The sequence below is a fragment of the Pongo pygmaeus genome, chromosome 8 (genome assembly GCF_028885625.2).
Source record: "Pongo pygmaeus isolate AG05252 chromosome 8, NHGRI_mPonPyg2-v2.0_pri, whole genome shotgun sequence".
Lineage (NCBI taxonomy): Eukaryota > Metazoa > Chordata > Mammalia > Primates > Hominidae > Pongo > Pongo pygmaeus.
Window position 1 is genome coordinate 73,649,300 of NC_072381.2, and position 22,881 is coordinate 73,672,180.

The 22,881-nt window shown below is 44.8% G+C and overlaps 1 protein-coding gene across 1 annotated transcript; it reads left to right on the forward strand.

The window, feature by feature from the left end:
• Positions 1 to 1,577: 1,577 nt before the first annotated feature.
• LOC129006713 (putative uncharacterized protein FLJ35723) lies at positions 1,578 to 2,999 on the forward strand. Its single transcript, XM_054436694.2, has one exon. It carries the CDS (start codon positions 1,802 to 1,804, stop codon positions 2,342 to 2,344), a length of 543 nt encoding a protein of 180 aa, XP_054292669.1. The 5' UTR covers positions 1,578 to 1,801; the 3' UTR covers positions 2,345 to 2,999.
• The last annotated feature ends 19,882 nt before the right edge of the window (positions 3,000 to 22,881 follow it).

Genomic DNA, 22,881 nt, shown 5'->3' on the forward strand with positions numbered 1-22,881 from the left:
CAATGAGAAGGTAAGGAGCCCTCAGCACACACCCAGCAGAGAATGATTCTATTTTTCCTGCTCTCTTTTCCACTTTTCCAAATCAACCAGAGGCGCGCCTGTGATGGGAAATCTCATCATCCCTCTAGGGACAGCAGGGCAGGCAGGGGTTGGAGTGGGCGTAGGATTTCTATCCCAAGCTTCCAGACCATCTGTGGGGGTGCACAGGAGGCATCAGAGCAAAAACAAACCCCGGGACTCAGCAGCGAGGACCCGGTCATGAGAGGGGTGAGGTCTCTGTGGGAGGACAGCCCCCCTGAAGCCGGGCTCATCAGCTGCCTTCCCGGGCAGATGCCTCGGGGCCCAGCCTCTGTGTGCGGTGCTCTGGGGGCTGTGCTGAGCCCCAGAGAGCCTCCCACATGAGACTGGAGTCACCTCTGGCCTCCTCAGAAGCAGAATCCTCCCTGCCAACTCAGAGGCACCAGCCGACCCAAGTGTGTGTGTTTCCCAAGCAGCGGAACAGGGACTGAGGACGCCCAGGGCGGGCCTCACATAGAAAACCCCTCCGTGCTTTTCAAAGAAGGAAACCAGAAAAGGTTATTATGCACTTTAGAAACGAGTGAAAGGAAAGGGAAGCACACAGGGCTCCGTGAGCTGGATGGAGAAAGTGTGTCATTCACACGAGCACTGTGGGTCTGTGCTGCGGGGACAGGAGACTGAGACCTGGCCTGCGCCCTCACTCTTTCTTGTCTCTCAGGATCAAGCTGAAGTGGGGGAATGGATCAGGATCAGAAATAGATATATCACTTCGAAAGCTAAGGCCCTGAGGGTCCCAGAAGCCCCAGAGATGACAGCTTCACCTGTTCCTAGGAACAAGCACCAAGTCTCCTAGGAAGTCATTTGCAGAGGCCTGATGGGGAAGCTCCTGGTAGGGCAATTGGAACCAGGAATCTGTCTCTGATTCCCTGCTGGGATGAAGCCTTGGGGTCCAGGGAGTGAGTGTTGCCCAGGAGGGGACTATGTGGGGGAGGGGACCAGTGACCGTTTGGACCTGCAGGAGGGGCTCCAGGTCCATGTGGGCAGCTGTTTAACATGGCTGAGTCCTCTTTGAGACTGCCCCTGTTCTCTCTCCCCAGGAGGTGGTCATGACCCGCATGATGGGGCATGTCAGGAAGCACTTTGTAAATGACAAACTGCTGCCCCCCGGGGACCTGGCTATCACTCTTGGGGCCATGTGGCCTTGGACAGGGATGCTGGGGCTGCAGAGTCTAATCCCCAATCCTGGGGTCTCCCCTAAGGGCACATGCACTCAGCCTCCTATAAGTCCCGGTTCCCTCCCTCGCCACCATAACCCATCTCCTGCTTTCCAGATTACAGAATTCTCTGGAAAAAACTGGAGAACCTTGAGGTCTACACTTTCCTGCTGAAAAAGTGAGGCTCTTTCCCCTTCTCTCCCATGTCCTTCTTCCTACCAGGGCCTAGGATGTCACCCCAGGGCCTGGGGCTGATCTGGGAGGGGAGATCACAGCTGTGATGTCACTAAAGCCCTGTGGCAGGGGTAGGCAGAGTTTTGTGAAGTCAGCATGGGGGGCCCTGGAGGGGCCTAGGTCACAGGTGCAGCCTGTGCCTCCTGTCTCCTGCAGGTGCCTGAAGAAGCTCCCTAGGGAGGGCAGCTCCCATCACCTTCCACGCCAAGACCACCTGGGGCCAGTGTACAAACGAGCACCTGCTAGGAACCACCGGCCACGTGGAGGGGCATGGGAAAGCTTCTCCCACCAGCTTCCATGTGTCCCCACGGGCTCCCCCGGCTCCTCTGGCCTCCATGCCGTCATCAGTCCTGAAGACCTCCGTAGGATCCTTTGAGTATCTGTCATCCCTGAGCTCCTCCAAGCCACCAGAGCCTTTGTGTCCCCTGAAGCACCCTTCACACCAGCCACCTGCGAGCACCCTATCACCAAACCCAACCACCCCCATAGGATCCTTGGGGTCTCTGTCATCCCTGAGCTCCTCCCAGCGACCAGAGCCTTTGCATCCCATGGAGTGTCCTTCATACAAGCCACGTGGGCATTCCCCTCCCCGACGACGGAATCCTGGCTGGGTGTCGTGGACCGACTCCACACAGGCTGATTCCAAAACTGACACGGCAATATGCCGAATGTGCAACACCCCTGAGCGCTCCTGTCTACACAGTTGGTGGGTACCTTCTAGCCCTCGAGTGATCCGAGGCGTTGGTCGCTGCAGTGATCCCGACCTGGGCCTCTCCTGGAGGCAGGAGGCTGCTAGAGCCTGGTGCCACGGCACCTCCACACGGTACCCATTCAAGCACCCTAATCTTCCCACACACCCACTAAAGGCTTCCTTCTAGGGAGACCCCACATGCAGGCAGGTGGAGGCAGGGGTCCCACTTTCCTCAGCTTGGACGTGCCAACGCTGCTGGACGCACAAGACACCAAAATCCCGGACACTCCCATGGACACCACACATCCCACATCCATAAACAATTGGGAATCTCCTGAAGACAACTTGGAGGCATGTCCCCTCATCTGAGCACCCCACAGATACTGGAAACATGTGTTCTAATGGATTGGGAGAGGCGGAGATGGGTTCCAAACCTCCAGTCCCTGGAGCCCATAAATCTCCTTGGGAGGCTTGGTCCCCACAGAGACCTTTTCTACAGTGCTGCACACAGAGACCTGCCACTGCAATGCAAAGACCTCCCACAGAGACCTCATTTCTATTCTTCCTTCCTAGAAGATCTGAACTCACTTAGAAAACTGCCAGCACAGGAGGGATAACATCAGCTGTGTCCCCCACTGGACAACCCAGGACTTTGGGTCATTGTCAACATTGCCCCCAAAATGGGCTGTCTGGTAGGGAAGATGCTCAGGAATTGTTGCTCTTTTGCAATGCCATTCTCTCCTAACAGAACTGCAGATTCCATGTGTAGACCTGCAAACTTCTGTTCTCTACAGTTCCCTGACCCATAGTTTAGAGAATCACAATTTTTTTTTTTTTTTTTTTTTTTTAGGTGGAGTCTCACTCTGTTTCTCAGGGTGGAGTGCAGTGACACCATCTCGGCTCACCTTCGCCTCCCAGATTCAAGCCATTTTCCTGCCTCAGCCTCCCAAGTAGCTGGGATTACAGGCACGTGCCACTGCACCCAGCTAATTTTTTGTAATTTTAGTCAAGAGAGGGTTTCACCATGTTGGCCCGGCTTGTCTTGAACTCCTGACCTTAAGATATTTGCCTGCCTCAGCCTCTCAAAGTGCTGGGATTATAGGCTTGAGCCACCACGCCCGGCTGAATCACAAATTTTAAACTGAATAAAATGCTGCCAACCTCCAATGAGAGTAAAATATCTTCTTTGTCCAATTTTAGTTATTGTCTAGTCAAATTGTATCAAGGTCGTATTTTAAAATTTAACTGGCAACAAGACCTGAACTAGAGATGGGTGACTTCCTTATTTTGGAAACATGATAAAGACCCGTAGCAAATGGACTCTAGAAATAAACCACCAGAGGCATGTGGGCTCACACTGGCCTCCAGGGCCTGTGCAACGTAACTTGTGTCGGGTTTGTGAGGTCTGATTTTTAAAATGACTCTAAAGAGGTCAGGCTTCATTTTATATTCAGTAAAGGGTTAAAAAAGGATGTGATGCTTCAAATATTTTGTAATCTTACTAAATTTCTCACTGAATGTATGCTTGAGATAGATACACAGCCCATTCAAACTACTGGGAAGAGGGAAGAGGCATCTTAACATATGAATTGAAGAAAGTGTCCATTTAGTCAACATGTGTATTAGAATAACAAAAGGCCTCACTACTTTTTAATATCATCTGTTAAGCATGTGTCACTGGGGAAGTCTCTCAAATTATCCCTCAGGGTGAAAGCATCACATTCCTTTCTTCAAAAGGAGCAAAGTCGACACGAGGGCCCTTGAAGCCAATTTGTTCCAACAAGAACTTCCCACCTATTCCTTATAATTACACATTTATACCTATTAGATTTTCTACTTTACTCCCTTTAATGTCATTGAATCACAAAATGATGAAATATGGTCATGAGTATCCTCTAGTACACTACTGGCTTGTATCGTTTTTATAGTGCAACAGATGTTTAATCAAACAATGGACCAACTAGGAAAGATTTCCATACAGAAAATGCATTACAGAGTAGTGTACCCTTTTTAAACTGACTTTTTAAACAGGGTTAAACTAAATGAGCATGTCTTTTGACTTAAAGTTGTTTGGGGTAGCCACAATGTCTGAAAACAGACAACTGTCCATAATAGTTTATTGTTTTGACATGTTTCATGTGCTGTCCCTCACTAGGAATTCTTAGTTCAATAGGTTCTGCAAAACTGCAATGCACGGTGTGCATTAAAGCAACGTTCCCATCATCCGCTGCACCTGCGTCCACCATATATTGCTGCAGATGATTTATGTGTCCAACTTTACCCCAGAAGAACTAAACAAGTGGGTTCAATCTATTACAAAAATACTGTCAATATTTCCAGACTGTCTCACACCCAGGCTGGAGTGCAGTGGCAAGTCATGGCTCATTGGAGCCTTGACCTCCTGGGCTCAAACGATCCTCCCGCCTCAGTCTCCCAAGTAGCTGGGACCAACAGGTATGTGCCACCATGCCTGGCTAATTGCTAAATTTTTTTTTGGTGGAGATTGTGTTGCCCAGGCTGGTCTTGAACTCCTGGCCTCAAGTGATCCTCCCACCTCAGCCTCCCAGAGTGTGGGATTATAGGCATGAGCCACCATGTCTGGCCTTGGTTTTGAAATAGATTTTTATTTAAAATAGGTTTCACATTGATTTCAATAAATCAGGCACTCCAGAAAACAGTGTATAGGGTGGCAATTATATGTTGACTTCTTAATACTCCAAGAGATAAAGATCTTTTCCAATTAGGCCAAAAAAAAAAAAAAAAAAAAAAAAGTAGCCATTGTGCAATATTAGCCTCTAAGAGTAATTTCCCTTTATAGACTACAATATTACTGATATAGTTTCATGCGCTTTTGCTTTATAAAGAACTCCACAGGAAGAAATTTCCCCAGTCTTTCCCAGTAGACACAGCTACATTTTCTGTCACACACAAACCATTGGCACAGTACAGCATGTCCAGATTCAGAGAATCAAGGGGTTTCACAATTGCTTCCCCAATGTATGCCATGAGGTTGGTCAGATTTGAAACCATTCCTGTAACAGGTTCAATCTTTATCATTGTGCCCCTGCCATATGGATGGTTTGCATTCTCCAAACAGGAGTGAGTGTCCTGGGTTACTCAGAGGTGTGCCATGGCGCACTCCCTTGGCTGTTTTATAATAACCAGAACAGCCCATTTCCCCATGGACACACATCCCAAACTCTCCACAGCCCAGTACCACAGTTTTGCAAAGAATATGGATGGAACTCACATTCAGAAAGCTAGAAAATAAGGCTGTGCCAGGCACAGTAGATGAGCAATGAGAAGATGCTAATGTCTTTTCTAGAAGCGTGAGTGATCCAGCTCTTTGGTTCTGAGCATTTCTGCGCTTTAGCGTTTCTCTCCCTCATTCACAGTAAAGACATCTGCAGCTCTTCCCTCTTCCTGAGATCAGAAACTGGAACAGCCACCACCTGCTCCCTGATGTTTTCACGATCTCTGCCATTTGTTACAATGACCACTTTGCCAGACATCTCAGTGCAGGGATCCCCATTAAACTGCAAAAGCAAGACCAGCCCACCACCCTTTCTTTATATTCCTGCCATAATTTGATGCTACTAATACTTTGCCTACCTACTTCCAATGGTAACAAATATTTTGTAGAATGTGCAAGTTTATTCTGTAGATTGTAGTCCCTGGAGTGAGAGAAACTCTCTCCACCTACCAGATCTGTGACTTAAGTCACTCAGTGTCTCCAAACTTAATTTCCTTGACATGGAAAATGGGGATAGAAGTTAATAACATTGCAGGGAAGGGGACATGAGTTATAATATAAAATTCTTTGCATGGTTCCTATTGGATAATTTTGCTATTATTGCTCATATTTTTGTCACATTATAACCAACTTAGTTTTACTTGTTAAAGTACACACAATTGGGTTTTTTTTACAGAATTAATTTAATTTTCTAGCACAAAAGCTAGTGTTAAAAATATGTGTTAAAAATTGAGTCCTGATGGGGACTCAATAGCTGGGCATGGTGTCTCCTGCCTGTAGTCCCAGCTACTCAGGAGGCTGAGACAGGAAAATTGCTTGAACTGGGAGGCAGAGGTTGCAGTGAGCCGAGATGGCGCCACTGCACTCCAGCCTGGGCAACAGAGCGAGACTCTGTCTCATAAGAAAAAAAAAAAAACAAAAAACTGAGTCCCATCTGAAAAGATAAACTGAATATTTAAGTAAATTTCAAATCTTTTTTTGCCACATGATATTTAGTGGTTTCTACTAACTGACTTTGATGTTAAAGGGCTGTTTTTGTGATCCCAAAGCCATTGCCACTTTTACTTTGAACAAGCTGGACTCGTGGGGTACTTCAGAGCCAACTCTGTTTTCTCCACACAGCTGTTCCGAGTCCCTAAATGAAATCTGGGATCTTCATGGCTTACCTACATACGTTCAGGAAAAAAAATAAAATAAAATCCTCCAGTCATCTCCAATAACAAGAAGTCTGATTTCAGTCATTAAACTGTGCAGTGTGATGTCATAGCCAAATGGCCACACTGCATTGGAGAGCCAAGCTTCCTCTCCCAGAACAGCCTGCCTGGGCGCGGGCCACCATGCCCGGCTAATTTTTGTATTTTTAGTAGAGACGGGGTTTCACCATGCTGGCCAGGCTAGTCTCGAACTCCTGACCTCGTGATCCGCCCGCCTCGGCCTCCCAAAGTGCTGGGATTACAGGTGTGAGCCATCGTGCCGGGCCGCTTTTCTTTTTTAAAGACGGTTTTCTTTATTTTTGCAATATCATTACTTGCGCTATTGACAAGTACCAAAGGCACACTGTATAACTACATCAAACCCATCCGCCTAACAGCTCAATTCAACGTCTTCAACTGTTCAGAGCCCTGAATGACATCTTGATAAAAAGCCAAAAGTTGTTTCCATAAAGATCTTCAAGGTGTTTGAGCACATCTTGTCGGGCGCCCATAAAGGAAGCTGACTCTCAATGGGTTTCAGGAATTACGTGGTTACATCCAGAACAGCCCATATGACAAGTGGTAAATACCTCTGGAAAACCAATTAACTATGCTTCTCAGTTTACCCTGGAGGATGGTGGGGGATGACGCAATTAAGTTTGCTTCCAGGCTGCTTCAAGTTCCAGCTTCCTTGGAGTCCCATTTACAATTTAAAACATGCAAAATCCACGCTTGTGCATGAAATTCGTGTTTCTTCAGAACATGAGGCTAAGATAACATGGATATTATGGGATGATGGGCTGTTCACAGAGAAATCCCCGTCCCAGGCACACTCAGGCCTGGCGCCTGGCCTGCGGCTCACCTGGCGGGAGGAAGGGTTTCTCTGGGTGGTCCAAGGCAGCACAGGTGACCCATGGCGAGGAGGCTCTGGGGGGCTCAGCGAATCCAGCGTCCACTCAAGCTCGTCCTCGTTGTGCACCTGGCAATCCACTCGGTGCCGGTTGGGTGCGCGGGAGCCACATCAAAGTTCCCCCGCAAGTTCCTGGAGCTCCCCGCTGCTTTCGAGGTCTGCAGGGTGGGTTTCTTGCAAATCACATCCTTCTTCAGCTGGAGGACCCCAGAAAGGCAGAGCTCCCGTCCACAGTGTGCTTGTCCCTGACGCAGACCTGCTCCCAAATCCCCTGGGGTCGGGGCCTAAGGCCTGGGGGTCGCAGGAGCCTGGTTTCCTCACTGTGGTGCTCACAGCCGCTGCCCCTTCCCCGGACGCCCAGTCTGTCTGAGGTCGCCGGGTCTGTGGACGCGGATCCGAATCGGAGCTTCCCGAGGGTGATCTCAGCTCCAAAGTCCCTCCTGAGGAGTCTTCTGCATCCTCCCCTTTGTCAGCGCTGGTCCTCATTTCACCTGCCCAGGGCCTTCAGGTGGGGCAACACTCTCCGGCTGCGGGCGGCCCGGCGCTCGCCCCCCTCGGCCCCACCTCCTCACTCGCCCCGCTCGCCCCTCCTCGTCCCGCGTCGTCCCCATCGCCCTCCTCCGGCTTCCCGCGCCTCCCGGGGGCTCTGCGCTGGCGTCCAAGGCGCCCTCTCCTGGGACAACGGGCGGGTGCTTCGCAAGCTGCAGTCAGGTCTGACTTCACGGGGCGAGGACAGCGCGAGGCGCTGGGCTGAGAGGTCCTACTGGAAAACTTACAGGTATGTTTGAAGCGATTCGCGTATGTGAATCTACTTTTTGAATTGTAAATTTTATGAAACCGAAATACAAATCATGTATTTCTTATGAAAATTTCGTGTCTGAATTAAGAAGTGCTATCAATATAAAATACCAGATTTCAAAAACTTAGTGCAAAAACAGAAGGTGAAATATTTCGTTGATGTTTATGTTGAAAACATGTTGAAATGACACTACTTTGGACATATTGAATTAAATATATTATTAAAATTAATTTCACATATTTCTTTTTACTTTTTTAAGTGGCTACTACAAACATTAAGTCACATGTGTTCTTGCATTTTATTTCTACTGGACAGTGTGCTGTAAAAGAAAATAAAAAAAGTAGGCCGGGCGCGGTGGCTCACGCCTATAATCCCAGCACTTTGGGAGGCCGAGGCGGGCGCATCACGAGGTCAAGATATCGAGACTCTCCTGGCTAACACAGTGAAACCCCGTCTCTACTAAAAATACAAAAAAATTAGCCGGGCGTGGTGGTGGGCACCTGTAGTCCCAGCTACTCGGGAGGCTGAGGCAGGAGAATGGTGCGAACCCAGGAGGCGGAGCTTGCAGTGAGCCGAGATCATGCCACTGCACTCCAGCCTGGGCGACAGAGTGAGACTCCGTTTCAAAAAAAAAAAGAAACAAAAAGAAAATAAAAAAAGTATAAAAATTATCCAGTTCATTTTAAGAAACTAGAATTTTTAATTCTCAAATTAGATAAGGTTAACATAAAAATAAAATTATAAAAAATTATAAAACCTTTTTTACTTATGGTCATTTATATAAAACAAAATATAGCTAACAGAATCAAATAGTATACATATTAATTTATCATTTTGTATTTAAGATCTTTAGCTCTCTAACATTCTTTGTCCTATCAAAACACATCAATATACAAAATCAGAGAAAACCATCATAATCTATATGCCAGTCATCACAATCAACATGGTATAATTTTTAAAAATAAACTATCTTGCCCTGTAGATGTATATATACAGCAGTCCCTCCGTATCCACTGGGGATTAGTTCCAGGACCCTCCCCCGAAAATCCACAATGCTCAAGTTCCTTATATAAAATAGCATTGTACAGCCAGTCCCCAATTTATGATGGCTTCAATTGGGATTTTTTGACTTGCCAATGGTGTGAAAGCAATGGGCATTCAGAATGCTTCTCATCTTACAATGGGGTTACATCTGGATAAACCCATTGTAAATTCAACTCACCATATCGTCAATCTATACGATGGATGTATTTGGTTGTAACCCCATCATAAGTCAAGGAGCATCTGTATTTGCGTATAACCTATGCACATCCGCTGTATAATTTAAATCACCTCTAAGTTACTTACACTACTACTTAATACAATATAAATGCTATGTAAATAGTTGTTGGGGCCGAGCACGGTGGCTCATTCCTGTAATCCCAACACTTTGGGAGGCAGAGGCAGGAGGATCACTTGAGCCCAGGAGTTCGAAACCAGCCTGTGGTCCCAGTTACTCAGGAGGCTGAAGTGGGTGGATCACTTGAGCTCAGGAGGTCGTGGCTGCAGTGAGCTATGATGGTGCCACAGCACTCAAGCCTAGGCAACAAAGCAAGACTGTTTGAAAAAAAAAGTTGTTGTATTGATTTTTTATTTGTATTATTTTTTCTTGTTATTTGTTATTGCTTTTGTTTTTCAAATATTTTTGACCCACGGTTGGTTGAAACCACAGATGTAAAACCCCAGGATACAAGGGGCCAACTGTATATAAAATCAAGTAAAACTTAGCTTAGGAATGTAAGAATTTTTCTTTTTTATATTATGTGTGTATATATACATGTGTATATGTGTGTCTATATACGTATATATATGTGTGTTTATATGTATATATACACATATATTTTTTCTTTTTTTTAATAGGGATGAGGTCTCAGTATGTTGCCCAGGCTGGTCTCAAACTCCTGAGCTCAAGCGATCCTCCTGCTTCAGACTCCCAAAGTCCTGGGAAGAATTTTTCAACATCAAAAAATCTATTAACGTGAGCTACCACATGAAAAAGAAAAAAAAATCATATAATTATCTCAGTCTATTCAGAAAGAAATTTGATAAGATTCAAAGCCTACTTATGATTTTTTCCCTCTTAGCTAATTAAGACTGGAAGAAACTTTCTCAACTAGTAAATTTCATATACCAAAACCTTACATCAAAATTTTACTTGATAAAGAAAATTGCAAAGATCCTTAATTAATTAATCCTTTAAGGTCAGGATTAATTAACACAAAAATACTCAGTAATCTCCTATGGTTTAACACAGAACTGCATTGTCCTGGTCAATGCCCCAAGGAAGAAAAAGAAAGAAAAGATGTAAGGATTGGAAGATGAGAAAAAAATATCATAAGTTGAAGAAGATATCACCATCTACCAAGAAAGAAACCGCCGGCTAGGAGCAGTGGCTCATTCCTCTAATACCAGCACTTTGGGAGGCAGAGGCAGGCGGATCACTCAAGGTCAGATGTTCAAGATCAGCCTGTCCAACATAGTGAAACCCAATCTCTCGCTACTAAAAACACAAAAATTAGCTGGGCGTGGTGGCGCATGCCTGTAATCTCAGCTATTCAGGAGGCGAGGCAAGAGAATCACTTGAACCTAGGAGGCAGAGGTTGCAGTGAGCTGAGATAATGCCACTGCAGTCCAGCCTGGGGGACAGAGTGAGACTCCCTCTCAGAAAAAAAAAGAAAAAAAGAAACCAGCCAGGCATGGTGGCTCATGCCTGTAATCCCAGCACTTTGGGAGGCCGAGATGGGCAGATCACTTGATGTCAGAAGTTCAGAACCAGCCTGGCCAATATGCTGAAACCCTTCTTTACTAAAAATATCGTAAAAATTAGCCGGGCATGGCAGCAGGTGCCTGTAATCCCAGCCACTCGGGAGGTTGAGGTAGGAGAATCGCTTGAACCCGGGAGGCAGAGGTTGCAGTGAGCCGAGATCACGCCATTGCATTCCAGCCTGGGCGACGAAGTGAGACTCTGTCTAAAAAAATTAATTAATTAAAATAAAATAGTCAAACTCATAGAAGCAGAGAGTACAATGATGGTTTCCAAGGGCTGAGGGGAGAAGGAAGTGGGGAGTTGCTATTCAATGGGTTGAAAGTTTCAGCTATGCAAGATGAACATGTTCTTGAGATCTGCTGCACAACGTCATGCCTAGAGTTCATAATACTACATTGTACACTTAATTTGTGAAGAGGGTAGATCCCATGTTAAATGTTCTTACCACGAATTAAAAACAAAAAGAATCAGCCAATTAGAAATCCTTAATTTTAGTAATTTTTTATTTGAGATGTTATCTTCTGAGGTTTTAAAGTAAAGAAATAGGCCAGGTCCAGTGGCTCACACCTGTAATCCCAGCACTGAGAGTGGCCTGGGTGAGTAGATAGCTTGAGCCCAGGAGTTCAAGACCAGCCTGGGCAACATGGCAAAACCCCATCTCTACAAAAAATACAAAAATTAGCCGAGCGTGGGGGTGTGCAACTGTGGTCCTAGCTACTTGGAAGGCTGAGGCAGGAGGATCGCTTGAGCCCGGGAGGCAGGGGTTGCAGTGAGCCACGATCATGCATGCCACTGCACTCCAGCCTGGAAGACAGAGCATGACCCTATCTCAGAAAACAACAACAAAAACAAAACAAAAAAACCCTTACACAATGTTGACTCTAGATTGGTGCAACTCATTGTATGCTAAAGTGAAAGTGTAAAAGGATGGATGGAGGAAAGGAAGCATGGGTAAATGAGGAGGTGTGTGATAACGCGTACAGCAAAGTGTTTACTCTAAAACCTAGGTGGTTATAAGGGTGTTCATTCTGTAATTCTTTCAACTTTTCTGTATGTTTTTCTGGACAAAATGTTAGAGAGAAACACCAAAAACAAAACTATTTGTTATATAAGTCTATGTCTGTAAGTAAATGTGAAGGAAACTGTCTATATGGTTACCCAGAAAGGGAAGGGAAAGAATTGGGCAGGTGGGGGGTGGGGGAGGGGGTAAGGAAGTCTGGAGAACAGAAACTTGGACTTCTGCTTTTCTCTGTTTTGGTTTTTTGCAATGAGAATATATTCATGTAGTCACGTGATTTTTTTTTTTAAAGTAAAAAGTTCAGCATGTGAGGGTCCCCACAAGCTTATGAGGCAGCATCACTCTTGTGCAGAAGAGGAAGCCTAGAGCCAGACACTTACAGGGGTCCACCAAGGTTACCCAGAGTCAGGAATGACAGGGAGGACAGGAACAAGAGGCTGGCCTGTGCTCCTCCAGATAAAGAACTCATGATATTCTTCACTGAGAAGTAGATGAACTTTTAACTCTGTGCAGAGCAGAGCAGAGCTTCCGGACTAGTATGGCCGTTGGGCTATTAGCTATGCAGAAATATTATGTCTTTGGCTCAGAGATGAGCAAGTAAAATTTGGGGGAGCCAGACTTCCCAAGTGTTACCTCTGCAGCAAGTAGGCTCTATCCATTTACAATGCTGTGTTATACAACAAACAGTATCATGTCCCAGTTGGGTCATAATGTGAAAAAGAATAAGAGGCACAGCCTTAGAGAGTGAGAATTTCTGGTCCTAATAAAGGAGTAAAAAGTCCATAAAGTTTGAGAATATTGGTTCAAGAAATGACTAGGAAGAGCCACCTACCCTAGAAAAGTGAAGATTCATCCTGGACTCTCCAGTGGAAAAACAGTTTGCATATGGAATTAAATCATAGCACTCATTCCTTCAAAACACACTTAATGAGTGCTATGGTTTCAATATGGTTCCCTCCAAAGTTCGTGTTGACAATTAATCCCCAATGTGACAGTATTGAGAGGTGGGGCCTTTAAGAGGTGATTGGATCATGAAGTCTCTATTCCCTTGAATGAATGGATTCATGGATTCATCCTGGAAAGCTAGCCGCTCTTTTTTTTTTTTTTTTGAGACAGCCTTGCTCTGTTACCCAAGCTGGAGTGGGGTGGCACAACCTTGGCTCACTGCAACCTCCACAATTCTCATGCCTCAGCCTCCCAAGTGGCTGGGATTACAGGCATGCACCAAGCCCAGCTAATTTTTGTATTTTTAGTAGAGACAGGGTTTCACCATGTTGGCCAGGTTGGTGTCAAACTCCTGACCTCAAGTGATCCACCCACCTCAGCCTCCCAAAGTGTTGGGATGACAGGTGTGAGCCACCGAGCCCGGCCAGAACTGCTGGCTTTATAATAAGAGGAAGAGAGACCTGAGCTAGCATGTGAGCACGCTCAGCGCCCCACCATGTGATGCCCTGCATTGCCCTCAGAACTCTGCAGAGTCCCCACCAGCAAGAAGGTCCTCATTAGATGTGGCCTCTCAACCTTGGACTTCTTAATTGAAAGACATAAATTCCTTTTCTTTATAAATTAGGTATATTTACTTTCAGTTTCAGGTATTCTCTCATAAGCAATAGAAACCAGACTAAGGTCATGAGCACTCACTCTGTATCCATTCTGCAGCCCAGAAGTGGGAGGAACTGTCAGGTGGTTCCTTGTCTCAAGGAGCTCCCCCTATAGAGAGGAGCCAGAGAGACAAACCAAGGACTATCATACAGCAGACAAACTGATATTCAGCCCCCTGGGTACATCATTTAGGAGTACTTTCAGCAGTAAGGGTCATTTATCTTGACCATTCCCTCATGCTTGTCATCTTATGATGGCAGAAAGGCTGCCCTAGCTCCAGGTATCACACGTACAGTCAAAGCAGGAAGAAAGGAAAAAGAACATGGATCATTAGTTATATTTTCCCATCTACTGAGGAAAGCAAAAGACTTTCCAGAAGCACCAACACATTTGGTTACAGTTCATTGGTTAGAACTATGTCACATGGTACCCCAGGCTGCCAGGGAGGTTGCAAGCATGAGTATCTCACCTAAGGCTAAGCCGACTAACAAAATCAAGGTTCCATTAGTACAACAGGTACTGGATATTGAGTATGCAGTTAACAGTGCGACAAATAAATGCAAATTAGGCCAGGTGCAGTGGCTCATGCCTGTAATCCCAGTGCTTTGGGAGACTGAGGTGGGAGGATCACTTGAGGTCACTGGAACCTGGGAGGCGGAGGTTGCAGTGAGCTGAGATTGTGCCACTGCACTCCAGCCTGGGCAAAAGAGCAAGATTCCATCTCAAAAAAAATTATATATATATAATATATATATTTTTCTATATTTTTGCTATATATATTATATATATTATATATTATATATATTATATATAATATATATTATATAGAAAATATATATATAATATATATAGAAAATATATATATATAATATATATATAAAATATATATTATATATATATATATATATTTTATGCTCCATCACCCACCCACCAGCCTGGGTGACACAGCAAGACCCTGTTTCTAAAAAAGGAAATAAAGAGGTTATCAGTAGCCTCACTAAGATGGTGACAATGACCACCTATTTACTCCACAAATATATAATGACCTACAGCATGTTGGGCACTAGGGATAAAAAGGTGAACAAAAATAAGACTGCTTCTGTCCTCATAGTCTTTATATCCCAGTCAGAAAGATGGACATTAATCAAATAATTAGGCATGCAAATAAATTTAGACAATGAATGTAATGGATAATGCATGGGTCCAAGAGGCAATGATGCTTTATAAAAGGACAACTTGACCTAGCTTGGGGCAAGAAAGGATTCCCTAAAAAGTGATGCTTTGGACTGAGATCTGAAGGACGAGTAGGAGTTGCTAGGCAAGGTAGACTACAAATTCAAGAGCTGACCAGCATGGTGGCTTATGCCTGTAATCCCAGCACTTTGGGAGGCCAAGGTGGGAGGATTGCTGGAGTCTAGGAGTTCAATACCAGCCTGGGCTATGTAAGGATATTCCATCTCTATAAAAAATAAAAAGTTATCCAGGTGTAGGGACACACACGTGTCGTCCCAGCTACTTGGGAGGCTGAGGTGGGAGGATCACTTGGGCCCAAGCAGTTGAGGCTCCAATAAGCCATTGTGCCAATGTACTCCAGGCTAGGGGACAGAGTGAGACCCTGTCTCCCACCTCCAAAAAAAAAAAAAAAAAAAAAAAAAAAAAAAAACCATGGCAGGTATGGAGTGTGTGCACAAAATGAAAAAATGAGAGAGAAGTATAAGATGAGGCTGGAAAGGTAAGTAGAGGCTACACCATAACTGAATTCAAGAACTATTAGTTGATGGAATTGGAACGACATACTCAAGGGAGTAGAAATGATGTATAAAGGAAAGAGATACATTATACATGATTCTCAGATGTTTAGCTTCTGCAACTGGTGTAAGAAATAAATGGAGGCTGAGCACAGTGGCTCACGCCTGTAATCCCAGCACTTTGGGAGGGCAAGGCGGGTGGATCAGCTGAGGTCAGGAGTTTGAGACCAACCTGGCTAATGTGGTGAAACCCCATCTCTACTAAAAATACAAAAATTAGCTGGGCATGGTGGCAGGTGCCTGTAATCCCAGCTACTCAGGAGGCTGAGGCAGGAGAATCACTTGAACCCGGGAGGCAGAGGTTGCAGTGAGCCAAGATCACACCACTGCACTCTAGCCTGGGTGATAAGAGTGAAACTCCATCTAAAAAAAGAAAGAAAAAGGAAGGAAAGAAGGAAGGAAGGAAGGAGAGAGAGAGAAAGAAAGAAAAGAAAGAAAGAAAGAAGAAAGAAAGAAAGAAAGAAAAGAAAGAAAGGGAAGGAAGGAAGGAAAGAAAGGAAGGAAAAGGAAGGAAAGAAAGAAAGGAAAGAGAAAGAAAGAAAGAAGGAAGGAAGGAAGGAAGGAAAGAAAGAAAGAAAGAAAGGGACCAGGCTGGGCACAGTGGCTCATATCTGTAATCCCAGTACTTTGGGAGGCCGAGGTGGGCGGATTGCTTGAGGCAGGAGTTCCAGACCAGCCTGGCCAACATGGCGAAACCCTGTCTCCAACTAACAATACAAAAATTAGCGGGATGTGGTGGCACACGCCTGTAATACCAGCTATTCGGGAGGCTGAGGCAGGAGAATCGCTTGAAACCGGGAGGCGGAGGTTGCAATGAGCCGAGATCACGCCACTGCACTCCAGCCTGGTGAAAGAGCAAGACTCCGTCTCAAAAAGAAAAAAAAAAAAAAGAAATGAAAAAAGAAATAAATGGAACACTTTAAACCATAGGAGATATAATCCAAAAATACTATGTAGTTGGCTGGATGGCCAAGGGTAAGGAATAAATTCAAGAGTGATACATAAATTTCTGGTTTAAGCAATGGGTAGATGTATTATTTAGCCCTAGGGAATGCTGGAGACAGAGTGGGTATAGGAGTGTAGAAAGTTAATTAATTTAGGTTTAGGAACATAAAGGTTGGTGTGTCTGTACCCAATAGGTCTAGTATTCTTGAGGCAGATCCCAGTGAGAAAAAGATTTGGGTATCATTACCATATACTCAATGACTGGAGCCACAGGAGTGATTAGATCTATCTATACATATGTATACTTCCATATTCCTATACTAATTGACTCCTTGCTTCAAGAAAAGAAATGCACTATGCAAAATGCTTTAAATAAACAATTTCTTTTTAAATAATATAGAGACGAAGTCTCACTATGTTGCCCAGGCTGGTTTTAAACTCCTGAGCTCAAGTAACCCTCCTGCCTTGGCCTCCCAAAGTGCTGGGATTACAGATGTAATAGGAAGCTTAATTAATACAATTTCCATAATACATTTAAAAATGTTTAACTCATGCATAAGACTCCCTTTAAAAATATATCTACTATACAAATGAAATGCCCATGCTAGTCTCAAATTCCTGGGCTCAAGCAATCTTTCTGCCCTGGCCTCCCAAAGTGCTGGGATAACAGGCATGGGCCACCATGCTTGGCAAATATATATATTTTTTAATTTACTTTTTCTTCACCAAAAGCAGATACTTGAAATACCACTTCTTAAAAGCAGGACAATATATGTATGTAAGTATGTGTGCATATGTACGTAGGTACAAAATTATGCTAGTAAGTAGCACAACTGAGATTTAAACCCCAATCTGACTCCCAAGTCTGTGCTATTAATCACTATTCTTTTCTCCTCCATGAAAAATATGTAGAGTAAGAATCAGATCTGTAAGGAATACCAATATTTAAAATACAGACAAGAATACAAAAAGACCTCAGCAGAAACCGGGAAAGGTTAGCCAAAGAAGAAAATAAACCTGCGTGGTTATCATATAACCCAAGTTAAGAGAAATATTTCAAGAGAAGAAACATCTAATTTTTGAAAAAAAGGTATAAACAAATATAATTTACATAAGTTGGACGGTTTTTCATAGTGAATTTTTCAATTGCAACACAGGTTTTTTTCTCATGCCTGTAATCCCAGCACTTTGGGAGGCCGAGGTGGGAGGACTGCTTGAGGCTAAGAGTTCGAGACCAGCCTGGGTAACACAAGGAGATCCTGTCTCTACAAAAAATAAAAAGTTAGCCAGGTGTGGTGGTGCATGCCTGTAGTCCCAGCTGGTTGGGAGGCTGAGGTGGGAGAACCACTGGAGCCTGGGAGATTGAGGCTGCAGTGAGCCGTGATCACACCACTGCACTTCAGCCTGGGTGACAGAGTAAGACCCTGTCTCAAAAAAAAAAGAACACAGGGTTTTTTTTTACTTGATGATTTGTCCTAAGAGGAACATACTACATTCATGATATCAGTGATGGTTTCCAGGTCTCCAACTTTTGAATAATTTATTTTTTCCAAAAGTGTGTGTGTGTGTGTGTGTGTGTGTGTGTGTGTATCTCTGTGTGAGAGACAGAGACTGTTTAATGATTCATTTATTCATTCATTCATTTAGAGAGGGGGTTCTTGCTGTGTTGCCTGGAGCTTAATCGATCCTCCCGCCCCAACCTCCTGAGTAGCTGGGATTACAGGTGCACCACCAAACCCAGCTGTTTAGAATTTAGAAGGCATTTGCTTCTGGGGGAAACCAAGTAAAACTTGACTTTTTACAAGTAAATTACAATTTAAAAATAAAAACAAAAAACTATTCGGGGTCTGTAGTTAATCCATAAAATCCCATATAACTCGTAATGAGATACTACTAGTACTTTCTATCTAAATAGCAGTCACCCAGCAGAATGGAGGATGGAGAATTCCATTCTCCAAATCACAGAAACAGATTATTGTCCACTGAAAGGGGAATTCTCCCCCAGCCTTTGTAGCAAGACAATTTCTTCAAGATTAAAAAATAGCTTCTGCAAGAGAACTGCTACTGAATATTTTAAAGCAACGAAAAGAAAGGTAAATCAATTACCCTCTACCACTCTTTCACTATTTACCATCTATCTGTTTATAGAGGACTTTATTTATTTATTATTTTTTTATTTTTTATTTTTTTTTTGAGACGGAGTCTCGCTCTGTCGCCCAGGCTGGAGTTCAGTGGCGCCATCTCGGCTCACTGCAACCTCCGCCTCCCTGGTTCACGCCATTCTCCTGCCTCAGCCTCCTGAGTAGCTAGGACTACAGGCGCCCACCATCACGCCCGGCTAATTTTTTGTATTTTTAGTAGAGAAGGGGTTTCACCATGTTAGCCAGGATGGTCTCAATCTCCTGACCTTGTGATCCGTCCGCCTCGGCCTCCCAAAGTGCTGGGATTACAGGCATAAGCCACAGCTCCCGGCCAACCTGTCTCTTAAAAAGATAAAGGCCGGGCGCGGTGGCTCACGCCTGTAATCCCAGCGCTTTCGGAGGCCGAGGCGGGTGGATCGCGAGGTCAGGAGATCAAGACCATCCTGGCTAACATGGTGAAACCCTGTCTCTACTAAAAAATACAACAAATTAGCCGGGTGTGGTGGTGGGCTCCTGTAGTCCCAGCTACTCGGGAGGCTGAGGCAGGAGAATGGTGTGAACCCGGGAGGTGGAGCTTGCAGTGAGCCGAGACGTTGCCACTGCACTCCAGCCTGGGTGACAGTGAGACTCTGCCTCAAAAAAAAAAAAAAAAAAGAGACAGGGTCTCACTTTGTCATCCAGGCTGGAATGCAGTGTCATGCTCATAGTTCAGTGCAACCTCTAACTCCTGGGCTCAAGCAATCCTCTTGCCTCAGCCTCCCAAGTAGACAGGAATACAGGAACATGCCACCACACCTGGCTAATTTTTTTTTTGGAGACAGAGTCTTGCTCTGTTTCCCTGGATGGAGTGCAATGGCGCGATCTCGGCTCACTGCAACCTCCACCTCCCAGGTTCAAGTGATTCTTATGCCTCAGCCTCCCAAGTAGCTGGGACTACAGGTGTGCACCACCACACCTGGCTAATTTTTTGTATTTTAGTGGAGACCGCGTTTCACCATGTTGCACAGGGTGGTCTCGAACTCCTGAGCTCAGGCAATCCGCCTGCCTCAGCCTCCCAAAATGCTAGGATTACAGGCGTGAGCCATTGCAGCCGTCTCTGGCTAATTTTTAACTTTTTATAGAGACAGTGTCTCATTATGCTGCCTCAAGTGATCCTCCCACATCAGCCTCCCAAAGTGCTAGAATTATAGGCATGCCTGGCCTATATTGGACATTTAAACATCAAAGCTAATGCTATACAATTAGTTAAAATGACACTGGGGAAGACAGTGACTTTGAGTCTCTAGTTCCCACATAACACACATCAACTAGGATAACAAAACTAAAACTCCACAGACGACACATGTAACAAATAACTGACAAAATGGTCTCATGATTTCTAAAACATGAGCAGAGGCCGGGCACGGTGGCTCACGCCTGTAATCCCAGCACTTTGGGAGGCTGAGGCGGGTGGATCACCTGAGGTTGAGAGTTCGAGACCAGCCTGACGAACATGGAGAAACCCTGCCTCTACTAAAAATATTTAAAAAATTAGTTGGGCATGGTGGCGCATGCCTGCTATCCCAGCTACTTGGGAGACTCAGGCAGGAGAATCACTTGAACCCGGGAGGCAGAGGTTGTGGTGAGCCAAGATCGCACCATTGCACTCCAATCTGGGCAACAAGAGCAAAACTCCTTCTCAAAAAAAAAAAAAAGAAGAGTAGGGAAGGATAATTCTTGTATCTACGTGGGGGAATTTGCTAGTCCTAAGAACAGGTGATTCAGGGACCCAGTCTTTCAGGTCTGACATCTTGAAAGCATAATGAAAAGCTACGTGGAAGGCATATTCTCAAATTGTTGACAACAGCAGCTGAACCTGGGAGGATTTTTATATACTTGAGGGTGATTGTGAGGAGCCAGAGTTAAGGTCTGTAGAGACTGGAGCAAGCTGGGCCCTATCAAAACTTTCTAAACTAACAGCCAATGCTCACTTTCCAGGACAAAGCACCACACTGAGGAGAAACTGCTGGACAGAGGATCTAAACTAAGGATGCCAAGAATAACAGGATCAAAGAAAAAAAAAGATACAGAGAAAAGTGAGGAAAGACACAGCTAGAACTAGAAAGTAGACATTTTTTTTAACAGCTCTACTCAGATATAATTTACAGACTATATTTTTAAGCACGAACAAAAATAACAGAAGCAGCAGCTCTAGAGCTGTGACGCCAGAAGTATTCTCACCAATGCCTTCCCATCTGAAGTTCAAAGTTTAACTTAACAATGAGCAACAGAAGAGATCACAGTCAAATCTCACAGAAAGTAATTAGGAAGGAAAAAAACAATAAGAAGCAGAATAAGCTGGGAACAGTGGCACATGCCTGTAGTCCCAGTTACTCAGGAGGCTGATGAGAGAAGATCCCTTAAGGACAGGAGTTAGAGGCTGCAGTGTGCCATTATTGTGTCTGTGAATAGCCAAGGCACTCCAACGCTGGCAACATGGCGGGACCCTGTCTCTTAAAAAAAAAAAATTGGCAGACACGGTGGCTCATGCCTGTAATCCCAGCACTTTGGGAGGCCTAGGCAGGCGGATCATTTGAGGTCAGGAGTTCTAGACTAGCCTGCCCAACACGGTGAAACCCCATCTCTACTAACTATGCAAAAATTAGCCGGGTGTGGTGGTGCATAATCCCAGCTACTCTGGAGGCTGAGGCAGGAGAATCGCTTGAACCTGGGAGGTAGATGTCGCAGTGAGCTGACATCACACTACTGCACTCCAGCCTGGGCCACAGAGCTTGACTCCGTCTCAAAAAAAAAAAAAAAAAAAAAAAAAAAAAAGCAGACTATCTCCACAAATAAAGTGATCTAGAAAAGCTTATCCACAAAACAAATAAAAGCATACCATTTTGAATGAACTCAAACATATATGGCTGGGCATGGTGGCTCATGCCTATAATCCCAGCACTTAGGGAAGCCGAGGCAGACGGATCACTTGAGGTCAGCAGTTCGAGACCAGCCTGCCCAACATGGTGAAGCCCCATCTCTACTAAATATACAAAAATTAGCCGGGTGTGGTGGTGCGTACCTGTAATCCCAGCTACTCTGGAGGCTGATGCATAAGAATCGTTTGAACCTAAGAGGCAGAGGTTGCAGTGAGCTGAGATCTTGCCACTGCACTCCAGCCTGGGTGATAGAGTGAAACTGTGTCTCAACAAAAAATTAAAAAATAATAAATAAAATAAAATATACATATATATAATATATTGGCTGGGCACAGTGGCTCTCGCCTGTAATCCCAGCACTTTGGGAGGCAGAGGCAAGTGGATCGCTTGAGCTCAGGATTGAGAGCAGCCTGGGCAACTTAGAGAGATCCCATCTCTACAAAAATAAAAACGTAGCCAGGCATGGTAGCATGCACCTGTGGTCTCAGGTACTCAGGAGGCTGAGGTGGGAGGATCACTTGAACTTGGGAGGTGAAGGCTGCAGTGAGCCAAGATCATGCCACTGCTCTCCAGCCTGGGTGACAGAGACCCCATCTCAGAAAACAAAATAAAATAAAAAATATATCATATATATTAAATATATAAATAATATATAAAAGTTTTTTAAATGATATATATATACACACACACAAACACAGATTTTTTTTTTTTTCAGAGAAAGGGTCATACTCAGCCAGGTGTGGTGACTCACACCTGTAATCCCAGCACTTTGGGAGGCCGAGGCAGGCAGATCATGAGGTCAGGAGTTTGAGGCCAGCCTGGCCAATATGGTGAAATCCCGTTTCTACTAAAAATAGAAAAAGTAGCAGGGTGTAGTGGCGCACGCCTGTAGTCCCAGCTACTCAGGAGGCTGAGGCAGGAAAACCGCTTGAACCCAGGAGGCAGAGGTTGCAGTAAGCCGAGATTGTACCACTGCACTTCAGCCTGGGCAATAGAGGGAGACTCTCAAAAAAAAATAAAAAAAAGAGAAAGGGTCATATTCTGTCACCCAGTATAAAGTACAGCATCATGATCATAGCTCATTGTAACCTCTAGCTCCTGGACTCATGAAGTTCTCCCACCTCAGCCACCCAAGTAGCTGGGACTACAGACACACACCACCACCTCTGGCTAATTTATTTATTTTTTGTAGAGACAGGGTCTCACTATGTTGTCCAGGCTTGTCTTGAACTCCTGGGCTCAAGCAATCCTCCAGAGTTAGCCTCCCAGAGTGCTGAGATTACAGGTGTGAGCCACCATGCCTGCTAAAAGAAAAAATTTTAATGCTATGG

Coding starts and splice junctions, on each gene's coding strand:
- LOC129006713 (XM_054436694.2), top strand. CDS start 1,802: ATGCCGTCATCAGTCCTGAAGACCTCCGTAGGATCCTTTGAGTATCTG.